General features: G+C 35.6%; 1 protein-coding gene across 1 annotated transcript in view; it reads left to right on the top strand.

Moving 5' to 3' along the window:
• The window catches only part of LRRC7 (leucine rich repeat containing 7), a 178,039-nt gene that overhangs the window by 99,170 nt on the left and 58,302 nt on the right, over positions 1-20,567 (top strand). Inside the window, 4 exon segments of the mRNA XM_075710417.1 lie at positions 12,137-12,200; positions 15,969-16,013; positions 16,015-16,044; positions 18,823-18,967. Coding sequence (XP_075566532.1) covers positions 12,137-12,200; positions 15,969-16,013; positions 16,015-16,044; positions 18,823-18,967 — 284 coding nt within the window.

The raw sequence follows: 20,567 nt of genomic DNA, 5'->3' as shown, positions 1-20,567 counted from the left end.
AAAAGCACAGAAGGTCAGTCTCATCTAAAATTTCCCATGAAAAATACTTCAAAGATACATGGAAACAAGAAGGATGACATCTATTAAGTTTTTCCTTCTGGATAACAAATGAAGGTGTGAAAACAATATTTTTGTGCCTATATAATGAAAGTTTCTGTTTTGGCTTCACAATTAAATATTTATTGTAACAAAAACTCGGGGGGGCGGGGGGGGGGCGGTGGAGAATCCCATTTTTCACCCAGAAGAATTCACTGTTATGAAATTTTGTAGCGCGAAATTTTTTCTATCCTTTGAATTCCAAGTATACTTTTATTTTTTCTGTAAATATAATGAGAAAAATCGACACTTTTCTCTAACATTTCTTTCTTTCCATTTCTTTCTTTCCCCCCAAATTTGGAATTAGAAAGTAGAAGCTCTGCAAAGTGCTGGTGGCGAGTATATAGGTTCCTTTTTCTATTTCCCCTGGGTAAATTATGTATTTTTTTAAATTTTATTTTACAAACTGATTAAATAAAAAATTGTATGAGTCATAGAATCATAGAATCATAGAATGCTTTGGGTTGGAAGGGACCTTTAGAGGTCATCTAGCCCAACCCCCCTGCAGGGAGCAGGGACAGCTTTAACCAGATCAGGTTGCTCAGAGCCCCATCCAACCTGACCTTGAATGTTTCTAGGGATGGGGCCTCTACCACCTCTCTGGGCAACCCCTTCCAGTGCTTGACCACCCTCATTGTAAAAAATTTCTTTCTTATGTCTAGTCTAAATCTATTCTCCTTTAGTTTAAATCCGTTATTCCTTGTCCTGTCACAACAGGCCTTGCTAAAAAGATTCTCCCCATCTTTCCTGTAGGCCCCCTTTCAGTATTGGAAGGTCGCAATAAGGTCTCCTCGCAGCCTTCTCTTCTCCAGGCTGAACAACCCCACCTCTCTCAGCCTGGCCTCATAGGAGAGGTGTTCCAGCCCTCGGATCATTTTGGTGGCCCTCTTCTGGACCTGCTCCAGCAGGTCCACGTCCTTCTTGTGCTGAGGATGTCCTTCTTGTCCTTCTTGTGCTGAGGGATTGTTACTTCTTTTATTCCCTTGCCAATCACCTAGCAATACTATAACTCTTTCACACCTGAAAAATAAGCCAGAATATTAAAAGCTGCACTGGGAATGCGAAACTTTTAATTAATTCCACTACCAAGCTACCATGTAGATCTGCACCAAATTAATGTGCCAGCTATCCACAACTACAAAATGTCTAGCAAAGAAATCAGATGGAAACAAGGCAAAGTGGCAGAGGTTGTCCTGTTCCTGTTGTAATGATCATAAATACATATTTGTTGAAATTACCTGTAACTCTTATTTGTGCTGGTTATTTCTTAAAATTGGTGAGACTGTGTATAAGGAGACTCAAAGGATCAAAGTCTCAAAGCAGCATCATAAAAACTGCATAAAAAGTGCATAGTAATTTGTTTTTAAAACAATATAAAGTGAAGTAGACTAGATTATTCCTTGGCAGAATAGATATAAAATAATAGTAGGTGTTTTGCAGAGGTTAAGTTTTTTGATAAGCTAAGACTTTATTCCAAATTGAGAGAGCAAGCAGAATAATACAGATGAATCACTTCTTGTATAAATACAGTGTGTATATTGAATGCTGACATTCCTCTTAAACAATCATTTTAGTATGAAAACTGGCATGTATCACTTAGAAGCATCTTTAGTGATTTATCAAAATATTGTTTGAAACACTGTCAGGTAAAGTTATTTTGTTCTTGTTCCCTATTTCAGTACCACTTTGTTTTGACTTTTAAAGATAAGTATAAATATTTCTCAGCTTTTGCATTGTTGAAAGACTGTAGATATGGCCTTGCTTGTTTCCTTAGTTTCATCGCAGCAGGAATGAGCCAATAAAGGTTCAGAAGGATATTCAGACATCAAAAATGTCATAATCGTTACCTTTTTTCAGATGTGAAGTGTGCTGAATAAAAGTGATTATTATTTCCATTAACCTGAAAATGGAGTCATAAAAAGCATTCTTGTGCCTTAAGACCATTAGTCCCATTGACTTCAATAACATTTATATTCCTGGCATCCTTATCACTTCCAAAATCCCGTTTTAGGAAGTAGATTTGCAAAAATCGCAGGTTGTCTTAAGTGTGTTGAAGTCAGTGGAACAGACAATTTATATCAGCTGAGAATCTGTCCAGCAGCATCTAAATATAGGTTTGAAAGCTTAGCTTTAGACTGCTATTTTTTGAAATGCTGTTCTACTTTCTTCTAGTTTATTATAAAGATGTAAACTGTTTCCCACACTTTGAGACTACAAATATTTTCATCATTCATGATCTGTTTTCTTCAAATAGTAACTCTGAGTTTAATAAATCATATTCCAGAAGTCTTACTACTTTAGCACTACATTATTAAAATATTTCCAATATTTTAATAAGCAACTACTACTATGTACTTTTCCTTTAGGCTGTTTTAAGCTAAATATATTTGCTGCTGAGAGAAGATGCAGAGAAATGTATTATATTGTTTTCTTATTGTAAGAATGCTTTTCCAACATATATAGTGGGTAAAACTTGTCTGAAAAATTGCATTAATTATTCTTGTCTGAAGGCAAGTAGTGGCATTTTTTTTTGCCATATCTCCTGTAAGGGACACTCTGGGAGAAGATATAGCTAGAACTTCTTGTACTGCATTGAACATAGACCATTAGGCCTGTTTCGTACACCAATTTTTTTTTTATTTATCACTTATTTGCTTCTTTAAAACTTCTGTTTAACAGATGCAAAAGTGATTTCTTTTTTCAGAAGAGTTTATATCTGATCAGTAGGGCTAAATTTCAGATAAAGACTTCATAGTGCCCTTCATAGGGCAGAACATTTTTAACCATGGAGAATCACCTTAGTCCACCTTACACTCATTTTGTTCTTAATTGTATCAGAACCCTGAGCTTCTCCCAGAAAAACTGGGAGCTAAACACACAGAGAGTTCACTCTGACTGTTATTAATGAGATCTAATTTGGTTACACTTAGACTGTGTGCTCTTCTTTCTCAGGTATGGTTGTTTTATGGTATGCAAGAAAATTGCCCATTATACTCAGAACACCTTAAGTCAGTATCCTTTTAATTTTACTTGATTGAAAAAAAAAAAAATCCACAGAGTAAAAACACCTGCACACAATTCAAACTGCAAGAGGAATTAAATAGAGAGAAGATGACTGCTGGAATGCATTGAGAACAGGATGGGGTTTTTACCTGCCATGACCATCGGAGGCCTGTTCTTTTTCCCAGCTGGAACAGGAGACTACCAGAACCACATGTTTCTCAGCTGCGGTACTGATGCAGTGTTGTTGACTTGCAGGTAACACACACCTCCTCCGAGTGTCTGTATGCACTGCGCTGTATGTCACTCTCCTGTGTTATCTTTGAGTAATGGCTCAACCTGATGCCCTGGGACAGTGTATTTCTGTCATTTAATAGGTTGTTGGATTAAGGATGGGTGGTTCTGAGCTAAACACATGTAGAATAACATTTTTAGTTGTTGCCATCCTTAGCTGTATCAAAGTGTAGAAACGGTACCTGCAGATGCTGTGGGCTGTGAACTTCAGCAGTGGCCATTTGTCCCTCCACATGAGAGGGAAGGGATATCCTGTGACCTGTGTTCTTGCAGCGCATTGGAAGTTTCCTAAAGGCCAGCAAGCAGACACTGCCTAACCTGTGATCAGCTCTGTGGTGTGCAGAAGGTTACCTTGTACTATCCTTTCCCTCAAGCCTTGAAAAGTTCACTGTACCGCAAGGCATTTTATTTATGTAATCAGGAAAATAAAAATGATCATGCAAAACTTGATGACTCTCAACTGCTTTTATTCGAACACACATAAAACATGATTGATGATTACTTTTGAAAAACTGCAGAATATGTATGTCTGAATGTCTGAATAAATTACAATGGTCATTAGTTCTTTATCACAATTACTTTTCCTGTAGCTAGTCAGTGAATTCTTTTATGAACTATTAATATTTCTATTTCGTATTGAAACACATTTGTAGTTTATATTCACTGGTTACACCCAGTATTTGTGCCTTGTAGCCATCTTTTTAGCACATATGGCTTTTTTCCATGCTTTTCCCATTTCAGTGTCTCCAATGGACTGGTTCAGTTAAAGCTCACAAGCTCTGTGTTGCAGCTTGCTTCTTGCCATTGGATTATGAAACAAATCTTGCCCATATTTGCTGTACCTTGTAATGGAATATCATCTTTCTGCCTACCTTTTAACAGTTCTCTAATAACTGAATAAGCAGATGGTATTATGGCCTGCGGTTGCTTTGTTTTTTTCCTTTTAAAGATATTTCTCTTAGATAGAAGTCTTACACTGGCCTCCTCTTTGGCACCCATTCCCCAGAATGCAGTGTGTATCAGATGGGGTTAATTTGCTTCTGATGTTCTCTCTAACCCAGCTGGCAAATAGCCACTGCAGCCAAACACATTATTAATAGTGTGGTAAAGTAACTATCTTGGAGACTCAGTCAGTAGAGATCTTCCAGATCTTATAAACCGTACTTCTACAGTTAAAGCTACTGGAGACCACCTATGAAGAAATCAACCTTTCTTCTGAGGGTGCATAACTATAACTATAAACAGATATTTCATGTATGACAACAGGGGTTGTCCTTCTGCTTTTTCATTTTTTGAGGTGCTCCATGCCATCTCTGACTACTTCCATCCTTCTTCCTCAATTAATTGTAGATAGTTATTGAGTCATGACATTTTTTATCTCAAATTCATCCTTGTCTTTTTCTAGCACATCCATGTTTTATTTCTCTTTTTATTTCTCTTTATTTTCTGGCTTTCTTTTTGGAAATAATCCTGGTTTTGATATGCGTTCACACTGTCTTTAGGCCATATTTTAGTAGAAATAGGAACCAAAAGCACTACTAGATAAGAAACTTGTGTTGAGAGTAAAATTCTTTTACACTTGTTTTTTTGGGTTAGCTGATTCAGTTAACTTTTAGTCATCAGATTTCATTAACACCTTTTGAACTTGGTTCATCCTTGTTAATTATTCAGCATCTTAAGTTAGGTCTTCTTCCTGCGCTCTGGCAGAGTCAATGGGAAAACAGGCCCAAAACTCCATTTTCAGTCTTGCAGGCTGAAACTAGGTCTCTCTTTAATTTATGTTTGTTCATTCATTCCATGACAAAATAGTACATAAGAGTATGAAGCATGTGCTGAATTCTTTAGTGGTTTGGATAGTATATTGTATATCCTAATGAAACACAGGTTATTTTCAGTCAACTTTTAGTAGTGGGAAACTTAGAGCCTGCTTCTAGGTTATTTTTAGTCAACTTTTAGTAGTGGGAAATTTAGAGCCTGCTTCTCCTCAGTCTTCAAGATGGTGGAGACCCAGATCCCGAGTGCTAGTCATTTTACATTAATTTAATAATATGTCCAAGTTGATCAGTACTGCAGTGTTTACGAATCAGTTGTTTGCTTTCCACTGTATTATTAAACTGTAAACAAAACACAAGTTGTCAAATACATTATTTACCAAATACCGAATCTTGTAAGCAAAACCAGTGAGGTGACCTTTGTGGCAGTGAATGATACAGTCAATCTTGCTCAGTTTCAGTGGTTTTGAATTTAGATAACTGCAATGCATCCTGGGTTCATAATTGTTAGACAGGTTTATTTGTCCCAGAACATAGAGCAATTTTTATTGTCATTATGTCACCTGTGTTACCGATATATTGTGTGTGTTTGTCCAAATGGAGACATCTTATAGCAAAATCATTGATCTCATTAGAGCCACATATAGTTTACTAGATGTGAATTTGGCTCCAAGGTTTAGTGACTGTTAGGGTGTATTCACCCTGTGACTCTAATGTGCTCAAGCTCATACTTCCCTGAAGGAATGTTAATTCTGAAATTCATTGACAGAATAGCTGTATGTTTGCTGTTACTTGTGTTTTGAATGTGTTTAACTAGATATACCTTGAAACTAGATATACTTTGAAATTTTGCAAACATGAATTTCATATGTTCAAGTTGTCCATTGAAATCAGCATTTTAATATAGATACGAGGTTAAGAAACACACATTACTTTCTGGAAAAGGGACAATAGTTTAATTGAGTCCATTTAATCCTGCAAGTGGGCACGTATTTTCTTGTATCTTCTGGGTAGCATTCCTCCAGATTTTTCTGAGACAAACAGCATGAAGTAGAAAATACCAAATGTTAAGTTAAATTTTCGGTTTTCTGTACCAAAGGATCCTTCAAGTAGTGGTGATTCTTAAGCAAAATGGGACATTTCAGGGTTGTGCTGTGACTGTGTACATTAGGGATTATTTGGCTCCAAGATTCAGGAAAGCAGTGATAAGATACTGTATAGAACTACCACATGTATCCTTTCCTTGTAGTCACACCAGTGACCCCAATCCCAGCCCACTTTCCTGCTGTTACCGAGCAGTAGGTAATAGTTGCTTACTCTGCAAGTAGGTCCTGTTCAGCAGGCAGTTCTGGCAGAGCAGCTGCTGCTCCAAAATGCAGCATGTTCCATACATGTGGTGAGCAAGAACCCACAAACGGGGATCTACAAAGAATATCTAATTATGTGCTGTAGGGCATAGAGTAAGAAAATTTGTGCAGCAGGTAAGGTGGACTTCCATGTAATTTAGTCCAGAAAGTGAAAATATACATTAACCTTGTTTTTAACCATGCAAAGCTGGTTATCAGGAAGAAGATACAGGAATCCAGAAAGTGGATGCAAAATAAAAAGAGAGAGGGGGGAAAAAAAGAGCATAAAAAGTGTATTCATAAAGTCTTCATATTGCCAGGAGCTTTGCACTGGCTTATGACATTTACTCTGCATTCTGTTTATTTATGTAATCGGTTAAGCAGAAGTGGATCTGAACTGAAATTCAGAATGCCCTTCCCCAGTGATTTGAAAGCTGTGTTGAGAAAGAAATTTGTCTGTGAACGAAGGTCAAAACTGTGAAGATTCTACCTTTCTCTACAATCAGTTGAGCAAACCTTTCCAGTTATAGAGTGATTCATAACTGGGTCCTGAGGCTAAGGGATTAATTTTAGAGATCTGATCCATTTCCACCATAAACAAAACTGATGGGAATTTAGGATCCTATGTGGAAGGCAATGTTTTAATTGAGTAGTGTGTTTTTAAAATCCTTACCTTTTGCACGCAAATGTTTTTTCCTGAAATCGGTTGTCCGTGTGTTTTTATTATGACTGAATCATGAAAGAGCTTGATTCCAGTTTCTGTATGTAGGACTTTTGTCTTTGCGGTGCTTCTTATTTTAGGCCCTTGATACCGAATTAGGTAAAGTCTCACAAGTCTTCAGTGCCGTAGATGCATTGGTTGTGTTTAGACACCTTCTGCACCAGCAGTTCCATCTTTTGGGCATTGAAATTGGTTTTTCTCATCTTAGCATTTGAAGATGGAGAGTGCCCTTGCCCATCGCCTGAGAGTGTACAGTGGCTCGAACAACAGAGGATGTGGAGTCAGCAGATTTTCGGGCACCAGAAATGGCAGCATCAGGAGCGTCAGCACGTGTAGACTGTGTTGAGGTAGTTCTCCCAAACTATATTATGAAACCAAACAATTCTGGTGTACAAAGGCTGATGGAGGCTGCCTCTTAGTCCAGAATGTTTAATCCAGATGAAATTGTTGTCTGGTTTTCACATATGCTTAGCCCAAGTAACATTGTATAATTTCTGATAGCCATACAGCCAAGGCAACAGTATGCCTTGTGGATTGACTGCTCCTAACTTCTCTTTGTGTTAATAACAAGACCGTATAAAAGTAACAAAGAACACTGCCATGACCAACGGAGAGTTTCTGGAGTTATTTAGTCTTTAGAGACTTAATTGCTAGTCTTTAGAGACTTAATCGCTTTAGACATCATCCCATGGTCTCTGCTATATTCTCTGATTTGTGGATCGATACTGCAGATTGTAAAATCCTTAAATCCTTCAATATAATTAAAAATTGAAATGGATATTATTTTTGATAGTCAAAGGTGAAGTGGACATTATTATAGATATTATGTACATTATTTTAGATGTATTCTCTGTTATATATTTCAGTCCATGTGTAACTATTTTGTATCCTCAAAATCAATTTTTAAACATATTCTGTTATTTTGAAGCCTGGGTAATACATAAATTCAATACTTCATGACAGATTAATTTATACTTTTGGTCCTTTGCTTTACACCATACATGTTTTATATTCTAGAAATAATATAAATTATCTTGAGATTCACTGAAAACTAAGACTGAGTTTTCTTTGTAATCCATTAAGTGATGTATGAGTAAGTAGCTCTTTGTGATTGTATCATGTAATGCTTTAGCCCTGGTTAAAATTTAACTACTCTGCAACAGGTAAACTATTAACATTAAGTATTAATTTTACAATATAACTTCCAAACTGATTCATTAATGAATTTAAACTTACATTGCAAAGTTTAAAATACTGAAACTGGAAGACACTCCTGAATGTCACATTTTAACAACTCTGAAATAAAGGTTACTGTGTACAACAAAAGTGTGAGAAAATATTATTTGAAATGAATACAGCAGATAATCCAGTAATGGCAACATATTTGCCTTTATTTGCTTTTTATTTTTTTGGAAAATAATGGTATCCATTTATCATAAACTCAAATGAAAATATAATTCTGTATGTTGTTGCACAAGGAAATAGAGTATATAACTGTTAAGATTTTCTCAGTCCTATCTTTGTAGAAGTATGACCAACAAAAAGCACGCATTAATTGTGTAGCAGAATTATATTGCCTCTCTTGTGTAAATCTAGTTGTGTCTCTGACACAATTGCTTTTCACTCATGAATTTTTACCTATTAGAGATACTTTTGTTATATATGAATACAGATCTTCATATGTGGGAATAATTCAGATGTGACTAGAAGTTTGTGATTGAAGGTCTGGATAAACCTTCATGTGATCACCATCTCCTACCTGTCAGAAAGCTGACCAGGATTTTGATGAGAATACCATGATTCCATTAAAATAATTTATGGCAGTTGATTCCTTTGTTTTGCCAGAATGCAAAGGCATTTTCCTGGTTATTTGTGGTGTTTACAATGTGTAGATAAGTATCTTCTAAATAATGCAGCAAAAACAAACATGCAAGAACATGAGAAAGTTATATTAGGCAATATATGTGATTACCATGAATTATAATTAATACCACTGAATTGTATAATGTCAGTTATATTTATGGAGTATGAATGTTTTAAAACTATTGCGAGCAACGTTAATTTTTCACCAAGTATTCAGAAATCTCTCTAAGCTACTCTCTATGCTGGTTTTCGTGCATTTGTCGTGTTCAATTATTGTGTTTAAAAATAATTTTAAAAAATTCACCTTATTCTGAACCTACCGTGAGGTCCACTTCTGTAGCTGAGAATCAGATCTTCTCCATATACTCCTGCAGTTACTTATGAATGGAAGAATAGATCCAAATGCGATATGGATAAAGATTTATGTGAAACTTTTGGCTGCAAGTTTTATTAGCACATTAATGATACTACATTACATCATTTAAGCAATGAATATTTAACTGAGCATTACTCATAATTGCACCTTTCCTGTTCCACCTTTATAAAATGACCCCACAAAAAAATATAATGAATCTTTTCATAAGAAAAATACAAGTAAATACATGAAAGAGATAAAAATATCATAAGTTAATGAAAAATCTCATATAATATTACATTGGGTACATTTGGCAGTGTGTTTTATCTTTTGATATAGTACCAGCTAACTGAAATTAATCTGCCCCGATATAAATGTTGCAGTTTCTGAAACTATGTATCTGACTGCAGAAATTACACAAAGTAATGTTTAAAAGTTGCCTTTTGTGATGAATTTACAGTAGTACGAACCAAACCTTCTAAAGTAAAAGTTTGGTTCGAAGGTAGAATACAGTATGAAATACACAAGTTTTTACCAACTGCATTGTAACTTAGATTACCATTCATTTCATTTTTGAAGAGCTTCAGAGTTTCACATTTCAAAATATGTAATTCTGTATATGTATAAACAGTGGTTATATATGTAAATAACAAAGGAATACTGCCATTCAGTTTCCAGTTCCTGTTAGCAGGTATTTTCAGTCTTGTGGCTGGGTTTTTTTGAGCACTTTAACATGGGCATGGGGAATCATAATCACTAGAAGCTTTTATTGACTTTAATGCAGAATTATCTGATAAAGTCACAAGTAATACTGCCTGTGAGAGAAAACTTTGTACAATCTATTAAAAATGTATGTCACGTTTCCTGGTTTTTTAATTTTGAAAGCATTGTACTATGTACTGCTTGTGTGTGTACAGTTAATATTATAACTGAAAAACTTGTAACATCTGCAAGCGTAAATAACTATAAACTTGCAATGTTCACATGCTGCAATGTGTTTCCTGTGGTGTAAAACCTTTGTGTGGTACTAAGGAGTGAAACGTGCCGTCAAGACTTGTTAAAGGGTCTTTGGTAATATTTAAATGCTTTTCACGACTTTATCATTCAGGCTGAGAGTGTGTGCACTGCCTGAGTGCCTAATGAGTGGCTAGTTTTCAAAGGGGTCCAGCTGATTTGTTTTAAGCAAAAATACTTTGATTTCCAAAACAGCAACTGGTAAATTGTGGATAAGCAAGTGTAATCTTACTCTGTGTATTCTTATAAAGTTGCCTGTATTCAAAATTGATAGATTTAGAAATGTTTTTAACGGTTGGTCCACATATGCTGTGATATGTGCCTTTGTCAGTTTAAGCTATGCTTGAGATAACCAGTTTTTCTCACAGCACAAGTTCAGAGATAAACCTGGGAGATTTATCCCATTGACTTCAGTAAATGAAGAATTTAATCACATAATTTTTAGCAATTTATCACTCTTCCTCTTATTTAACTGTTTCAGTCACCTGAGCCCGAGCAGTAAAAGTGCCTTTTTTGCTGTGATGTCGTGATCAGTCACAGACATAAATCCAGATTATTCCTCATTTAAAGCCTTTTACGTGCATAAAGCATGGTTGATATTAACTTTTGTTTCACTTTCTTATTATATGCTTTATTTGACTCTTTCTTTTATAATACTGTGAAGAAGGATAACCTGCTTTGGTTGGTTTTGCTGTCATTTGCACACGGTCTTTTGCAACAGAGGCTGTGTGAAGCCTTTCTTGCCCTCAGAGGAGCGGCTGCCCAAAAAGGGGCTCTCAGGGAGACAGCCAGCAGCGAAGTACGACACCTTGCTCCTATCCATCCACCACATGCGGTGTCATGGATTGCACCATTTCCCTGCCATGCTCCTGTGCATGAACTGCACAGAGAGAGGAATACTTGCCTAGATGTGCTTTGCAACAGATCAAAGGATTGCATCTCAGATTGGTCATTTAATTAAAAATCTATTTTCTGTTGTTGATTTGCTTACAGTGATAGAGTTTTCATAAGCTACTGGCAGACAGCAAGTGTCACTAAATACCACTGCTTATCGGTGTGACTATTTGCTTATTCCTGAAATGGAATCCGTGTTTCAGGTCACCTGTACTATAACCCAAAGAGAAGGGGACCCCATCGGCTCAGTGTATTCTGTTAAACCAACACAAGTACTCAAAACAAGCCTCATCTAAGCTTAACTTGTTTAGCATGCAAGCTTTGTGCTGATCCTTGACACAAAAGTGCTTTTGCATCGTGACTGTAGTGAGGTACAATTTTAGGGAGGTGACAACCATACTTCGTACTTTTGCTGTAAAGAGCCAAAACACTTTCTGGTGGTTTATAAAGAAGCTGATAACAAATTTATAAATCTGTATCAAAAATGTCACACTTTATATTACTTTCAAATGCTTATAAATATAATATAGGTCATTTTCCTTGAGCAACTGTGCAAAATTATACCAAGATTGCTAAAGTAATTGTTGCTAGCTTTTTAGTTCAAGAACTTTAGCTCATGTCTTAAAGGTGGAGTATATTGTTCTCATTTGCATCAGCTTCAGACTGATGTAATTCTTTTTGCAATAACAGTATCATTTGAGCTTTATTTTTTTCTAAACAAAATTTGGCCGACATTTTGCAAGTAAAAATTTCATCTTAGTTATCTCCTAATCTGTTACAGGTCAATGCACAAACTGACTCAACTGGAGAGACTTGATCTGGGCAATAATGAATTCTCTGAACTGGTAAGAAATGCACCATTTTTTAATAAAAAGACTGTGTGTTTTGGATGCTCTCTTTATGGGGCATTAAACTTTTACTTAAAAGGCATTATTGTATTGTGGCCACATGCTATGGTCGCATTTCCTTGTAGAATAGAAGATGTATCATAGTTGCTGAGGTGAATGTTGATAAAACAACATGCTTCATCTACATCAGGTGGTTCAGATGAAGGTCACAGATGATTCTCACTATGAGCTGGTTGCTACTGCTGCAGTACTTCAATGAATTGGTGATCTCAGTATAAATACTTGTGTCAATTATGTATTAATTTCTTAATATTTATCATTATAGTCTGCAAAAATCAGAAATTGCTATTAGAAGAGGTAAATTTTTTACTCCAAAAGCAGTTTCTGTCCCTAAGATGAGAATTAGGTTCCCTGAGATTTAATAGCTTTCGGGAAATTTCTCTAGTCTCAGTATAGAAAATAATCAAGTGGCTGTTCCCTTTAGATGTGTTTCTACTGCATCTATAGGGATTGACACTTCTTAGAAACAGTATGAGGGTGTTTAAACTGTGCTTTTAAATGGGCCTATTTTTAAGGAGAGCTTACTGACTTCATCCTGCAGAAACTGTAAATATGTTAAGAGAAGCAAAACTTAGAAAAACTGCTGCCTCATCCTTTTTGAGACCTATCACTGCTAGGGCTATTCAGGAGGGCCTGTGCTTTTGTAGGACAACAAATTAATACTGTGGCACTCAATGTTGCACTGATGGCAAAATAAATGTCTGCATGTGCCTTATCCACCAACAGCCTGTCCAGTGACTATTAAACCCTGTAAGCTGAACCGCCTTTCCTCCAGAGTCATAGAAGAACAGTATGTAAAAAGAGTGCTGCTGAATCATGGCTTACAATTTTGAGGGTGATATTTCCTGTAGCTTTAATTAAAATTAAAATTAAGATAATTTCACTTTAAACAAAAAATACTGCCTAGAACTGTGGTGGTGTGGAAGAGCTTGATTTCTTTGACAGTCCATCCCTGGACTATTGAAGTCCCTCCCTTTGCACTGGAAGACTCTGTGCTCTTCATACAGACAAACTGGAGCAATAGGCACGGGGTTAAGAATAAAGGTAGTTGCAAAAATGAAGTAATTATCTTCATTCATTTTCTGGAAACAAGATTATACAAATCATGAGATCGGTATGTGTTCCTAAGATAGAAATTGTCACTTCCTAAGTAGCCATATTCAAGTGACTTAGTGTCACCAAGAAAGGGAATAGGTAATCTGTGTCACAGGTCTCTGAGAAAATTTGAGCATTAAATGACAGGGTATGGGTCAAGGGTCTGAAATCTCCCGGTCTTTGAAGTGTCAAAAAATGGCACTGGACAAATGATAAACAGCAATTGTAGCACCTCTGCCTGAAAGGAGGGGGAAGGCTGGTGTAGTTCTTTCCAGAGTTTCAAGAGTCTGCTGTCAGCAGCAAGGCTTTAGAAGAAATTTTGATAGAAAATAGTTAAAGGTAGGGAGACAAGGAAAAGGAAAAGGAAAGAAGATAAAATCCAATATGCTTTTACCGAAGATTAATGTCAGTCTTCAGTTCAGACTTGATACTAGGAATCATTTCTTTACTGAGAGGGTGGTCAAACACTGGAACAGGCTTCGGAGGGAGGTGGCCCAAGCCTGTCAGTGTTTAAGAGGCATTTGGGCAATGCCCTTAACAACATGCTTTAACTTTTGGTCAACCCTGAATTGGTCAGGCAGTTGGACTGGATGATGGTTGTACATCCCTTCCAACTGAAATACTCCCTTCCCTTCCCTTCCCTTCCCTTCCCTTCCCTTCCCTTCCCTTCCCTTCCCTTCCCTTCCCTTCCCTTCCCTTCCCTTCCCTTCCCTTCCCTTCCCTTCCCTTCCCTTCCCTTCCCTTCCCTTCCCTTCCCTTCCCTTCCCTTCCCTTCCCTTCCCTTCCCTTCCCTTCCCTTCCCTTCCCTTCCCTTCCCTTCCCTTCCCTTCCCTTCCCTTCCCTTCCCTTCCCTTCCCTTCCCTTCCCTTCCCTTCCCTTCCCTTCCCTTCCCTTCCCTTCCCTTCCCTTCTCTTAATTGTGGCAATCTACATGGAAAATTAAAATATTCTCAAAAAAATGCATCAGCAGAAGCATTTCTAACAGAGTCAAATAAGTTTTTAATACCACTTATCAAAACATTAGTGAGATCTCATCTGGATTATGGTATACCGTAAAGCTATACCATAATCCATGGTATACCATAATAATGGTATACCATAATTCATGCTCAAGAAATTTCAAATCTGTAATAAACAAACTGTAATATGTACAACATAGGAGTAGTCTGTTGCCTTTGAGAAGGGTGTCTATCTAATGAGAGGAATTTAAAAGAAAATTAAAGTTGAAAGGGGAAATTATTATTATTATCTATAATAACATTAGTCAGTGAACACTCTGGAGGAATAAAGAAACATTAATCATCACAGGAACAAATAGTATAAAATGACCATTAATCAATTTAGCCTGGAAATTAGAAGTGGTTTTAACCATTGAAGGACAACAAAATTTCGGTAGAATTAGCCAAGGCAGAATAAATTATCTTTAAAATATTGACTAATCATTTTTTAATAGAAACACATTATGTGACAACATGGAAAACTGAGGGATTGAACTCTCCAGATTAGCAGGTTCTTTCTTATCTGATGATGCATCGCGAGCTTCTCCCATAATGTACCATGTGACCTGGTCAACTGGAAAATCATCTTTCTCATAGGAATTACAACATTCCAAAGAACTTAGACCACTGTCTCCCAGATAATCAGTGATCTCTCTTAAGGTCCTGTGATACTAGGCAGATACATTTGTTTCTAACTGTGTTGAAATAATTCCAGTGAAATAGTACTACAAACTTCTAAAATGTTAGAATCTGATTTAGTCAGAACTAAATGAAATATTTAATATCAGTTTCTGGCAGACTTTGAAAAAAATCTCTACAACTTTACAGAGCTAAGGCAAATTGAATGTCTTTTCTTACCTGTGAAAATAGTGTTTCATGAAAAAGAAAAATACTGCTTAGGCTGAAACGTGGAAGTATTTCTGACCTGATAATTCTTGATTTTCATGGCTGTAATGAATGAAAAATGATCTGGGGAACTGCCTTTTTCAGTTTCTCTCACTAATATCCTATAGTGTTGAAAAGAATAGAACATCTTAGATTAAATTTTAATACTGTAATTTTAAGGCTTTATCATTGCATACCACTGTTTTAACTACTGAATATGACAGTTGCAGACATGAAATTGTACATAAACGCAGTATATCCAGGAAAGTGTTCAGCAGTATGACTCTGTTAAGCTATTTTTAAGACTATAAATCATGCAAAAGGCAGAGTTTCACATGTGCTGCAAGATGAGATTTGGTCTTTCTTTCCAGTGCATTGTTTCTGAAGCTCCACAATTCTCACTTCTCTTACTTGCCCTGTGCATAAATTACATACTGCCAATAGACTGTTTAGAACAAGAACTTCTAAGAAGTTCTTCTTTCTATTCATGTCTTTTCCAAAGGGTTCTTAAATTTTACAAGTTTTGAAAAAGAGCAACAGTGGTTAAATTAAATGAAATGAGCATACTGCTCATGTCATTAACTATGTGAAAGTCTGATGTAGGTTATTAAAAGAGAAAAAGGAAGGTGAAGAGGGAATCTTTTTCTAAAGAAAATACTGATTTATGTTTAACTAAAAAAAAATACTGATTAACTTAACTGTCCATAATACTATATTCTTTTCCTCAGCCTGAGGTTCTTGAACAAATACAGAATCTAAAGGAGTTGTGGATGGGACAATAATTCTTTGCAAATACTACCTGGGGTATGAACATTTATTTTATGTAATTAAATTATTGGGTGATATAGTGAACTATTGACCTTGCAGTAAATAAACGCATGTGCATTTGCTTGAATGGGTACATGTTCCTAGTTTATATAGTCATTAATTATTATCAAGAAACAAAAGTCTCAGCATAGCCATTTGTACAAAGATCTTTTAAATGTTGTGTTATTACATCATAGTGTCTAAATGGGGATGTGCCTGTTTTACTTAAGCCTTGTGTAGTTTCATTTTGAGGGGAAATTGTTTCCTATTGTCTTCTTGGTCAACATGCATTAACTAGCAGTTTTACAAAAACCCACATGAGTTTTAAAAAGGAAGAGGAAATATTAAGTAATCTAAATAAACTTAAAAATAACAGATGGTATGTACAGATTCAACTATACTAAGCAATTCTGAGGCAGTGGAATGAAGATATATTTCTCTAGAAAGCACACCATTTAGAAATGGAACAAATAATATTTTGCAATCTAAACATTAGGGTCATGGTTATATAGGAGTGCTGTTTCTGAGTTGTTGCTACCCCACAGTAGAACTTTGATTTTCAATTTTTATTGCCATAAATTATATGAGATTATCCCTCTAAAATACCTATACTGATTATGACTGGAGAAAGAGATCTCTGTCATTAGCATTTTATCACACAGGTAACTTATCATATGTTTCACACAATAATGCTCTTCATTGCTGCAGGGAAAATGTAGAACTAGATCTAGCACAAACATGTCTAGGTGTTGGAAGAAGTACTTCCTCCTTCAGCTTTGAACATTTATTAATCAAAATTAAACTTTTTTGCATTGAGCAATGACTGGTTTTTGTCTTAAATAGATTACATTCATTTTTTATTTTGTGTTAAGCAGGATGTTTGCAGAGAAAATTATAATTTTCAGTCACTGTCCAAATATCCACTTTTTGAGTGCTCTGTTAGTGAAAAGAAAAGCTGATATTGAAACCACTTCTTGATACTGAAACGAGCTGGAGATCAAGAACAGAAATATTGCGGTATTGTTGTTGCAGTGGAACTGAGTAGAAGAAATATCTGATATACAAGAGAGTGCGGGCACAAACATTTTAACCATTATTCTGTTTCTTTTCTGTTCACAATGAAATTGGTTAATATAACCAGTGCTAAAATGAGTTCCAAACACAGTCCTGCTGAGCTATCATAATCCCTGGAGAGGGTATTTAGAGTTGAAGATGTTCAGTAGATCATGGAACTGAATCCCAAGGAGTGTAATTATTTTCAGTGAATAATTCATGTTTCCTGAATCTGATCCTAGTAGACCGAGGATGATGTTTTATGAAACCCTTCTCCAAAACAAGGGATTTAAAAAAGTTAATATTAGCTTTAACATTTGACTTTTAAAAATAGAAAGGAAATACCAACTCGTAATTGATTTTAAAATTTAGAGATTTGCCAGGTTTCCAATGTTGATAATTCAGTTTTTAAGAAAGTAGTCTGTGCTAGAAACAAAGATTGTATTCAACTATTAATATGAGTAGAATGGCAAAGGTTGGGGTGAAAGGGAGATTTTCCCTTTATACAACAACTCAGATATGATTAAAGATAACATGAAACTGCCTCCTTAGAAGCAGAGAGCAGATCTCAGCAAGGTAAGAGATGAAAAGCAAGCTATATTCACATTGTTTTGAAAGTACCTGTAGATAAAGATGTCTGAAACTGTTTTCCTTTTTCATGTGTACAGTAAATAACCACTAAAAGTATATGTAAATAATTAAAAAAACCCACTCCCATCAACTTTTATAGAATCCATACACTTCACGAGCAATTCCCATGGCTTTCCCAAAATCCATAAAGGAAGTTCCTGCATAGGCCATGAACGTTTATTCATCTGGTTTGAAACCATTTCTGTGGATGCACAGTATTGCAACCACATGGTAGCTCTCCATAACAGTATTGTCCTGCCTTGTCTCACTCCTACTGTGTAATCCTCCAGTCTGTGTCATAGCTCTGCCACTGGGTCATAGATCCAGCTCGTTTACCCTAGACCCAACAGTGATACTTCTTTGCTGTTCCACTTGTAGGTTTTAGTTTAAGGAAACTAGCAACATGTTTTTTGTTGATTTTCTTAGTGAAATTTCACATCTAGAATGAAGTGACCATCTTGTGATAATGGATCAAGAAGCAGGTTGCTTCTACAGGCTTCAAACTTTTACATGCTACACAGATTTTCAAAGAAATTAGGGAAGAATTTTTGTCATGTTGCTCATTGATGTTATAGCTGCAGTTAAACACTGTATTCACAAAAGTGTACTATTGGGGTTAACCGTTCATAATTGAACTATGAATATCTAAAGTCTAACTTTAGATTTTATAAAATTCAGATAATCAGTTTGACGCAGGAAAGCTTTACCTGCATGTCTAGCCTCAGTGACCTTAAGGACTGCCATTGTGAGTAGATGTGAACTGTGACTAAATGTCCCTTGGATCTGTGTCCAAATGAAGAAATAATATGGCTGCATGACTGAGAACTCAAACTTTCAGCAGATTTAATGAATCTGGAACACATTAATTAGTTTGGTATGTGACATTTAGTTTGGTACAGTTCCTTTTGCAGGTATATGAACAGGAAGGCTGTTAGACCAGCAGTGATACTGCTTCAGTGAAATAAATCTTGTAAAAAGATGCTGAGATAACTGAATATAAGCCTGCATTACTATTGTTTGCCTTTAATTAAACTTAGAAACTGGCATGCAGTGTATATCTGCTCAAGTAACACTTTGTAACATGCTATTAAGTCTATAGGGAAGTTAAAACAGCTCGTGTACCTGGATGTGTCAAAAAACAGGATAGAAACTGTTGATTTGGACATATCGGGATGTGAAGGACTGGAAGATCTCCTGTTGTCCTCCAATATGTTGCAGCAACTGCCAGACTCCATAGGTGAGAAAAGCTTAGGATTTCTTGTAATCTTTTACAGTTGAGGATTTCATTTATTTATTTTTTTGGTAATGATGAGACTTTATAATAGCTGGAACATTAAATTCCAAAGGAGTTTGAAACATCTGTGTCTGGACAGTCCATGAAGACCATTTTGTAAAGTCAGGAAAAAAATCCATGGTTAGAAGGTATTGATTATTCTGATTTGCTATTTTAAAGAAAATAAGAAAAGATAATAAGAAAGATACAATTGAGCTGATCTAAACTTGAAAGTAAGTATAATAGCGTGAAACTCTTGAAGGAAAATGCTACTCTTAGTTACAGTAGTGCAACTCTATATGAGAGCATTAAACAAAGAAATAGTTCAAACTATTCATTTTCTTTTTTGTCTATATTGCATGCACAGAATTTCTGAATTATTTGGAATATACAGAAATTCTGGAAGCTAAGTGGTTGTAGGTGTATCACTCTATACATCTGGATATTTCATTTCAGTCTTGATCCCTTACATTTTCTTTGGAAAAACTTGATGTCTTTCTTCTGTTTCCGGCTGATGAGCCCACTATATAATCGTCATCTTTTTCACTTTCCTAAGTGTGTCGCTTCAAACATGGAACTGTTAAATTCCCCAATTTAAAATCAACTTAGTCAAGATTCCAAAATGTATTGCTAATTAATAATACTGTGCTACATGAATGTTACTAGATGTCTTTTGCAGCTGTTTTCCATTTTGGTCTTCTACATCTCACCATAAATTCTGGAATTTTTGCTTTATGTGGTTTTCTGATATGCATATGCAGATTGATTTTTAGAGGGCCTTTAGCTCCTGTACAAAAGGAATAAATGTTTACATTTTGAATTATACATTCTTGCAATTATATATATTCAGATCTCATTTCCAAATTCCTATTACTGAATGGTAATAGAGTAACAGAAGCAAAGCAAAAGGAGTCATTTTAATACTGCATTTTCAGATGAGAGCTTGCTGAAATTCATTTTGGTGGAACTTTTTCCTCTTAAAAGAAAATTTTGTTGAAACTTGGTTGTTTCTTGGAACATGCTGATTTTTAAAAAGTTTTCAACAAAAATGTTCTGCAATTGAAATTAGTAGTGTTTCTAGTATCCCTTTTAATAATACTTTTAATTTTCTTCAGCTTTCATATTATGGCACATACAGTTTAACATTTTTTCTCTATAGTAGTGATTAATTTATATTATTCCAAACATTAATTACAAGTAATCATTTTAAAAATGCTGTTTCAGTATATCCAGAATTCTTTCAAGGGAAAAAACAGATTTTGAAATGTTAATAACTTCCAGAAGGTGGAAATCTGTTTCAAGCTCTGTTTCTAGCACTGTAATGCAATATTTTTCCCATTTTTCTCTCTTTACTTTTTTATTGTTTCCTGCTGTTATGCACTGGTAAAGCAGAAGTTTCATTCCCTTCTTGGTAAACGTTACCCAGTTATGCATCTGCTTACACTTAGGTATATAATAATTCTTTTAATGATAAGAATTAACCACATATACAAATGCATTCAGGATTGATTCTGGTTTTCAGTCTGATTCTGGTTTTCTGTCTATACCTACATATTGTGAAGCT

This window comes from Pelecanus crispus, chromosome 5, assembly GCF_030463565.1.
Source record: "Pelecanus crispus isolate bPelCri1 chromosome 5, bPelCri1.pri, whole genome shotgun sequence".
Classification (NCBI taxonomy): Eukaryota; Metazoa; Chordata; class Aves; order Pelecaniformes; family Pelecanidae; genus Pelecanus; species Pelecanus crispus.
The sequence above is the reverse complement of the archived record's forward strand: the minus strand, read 5'-3'. Positions and strand labels throughout refer to the sequence as shown.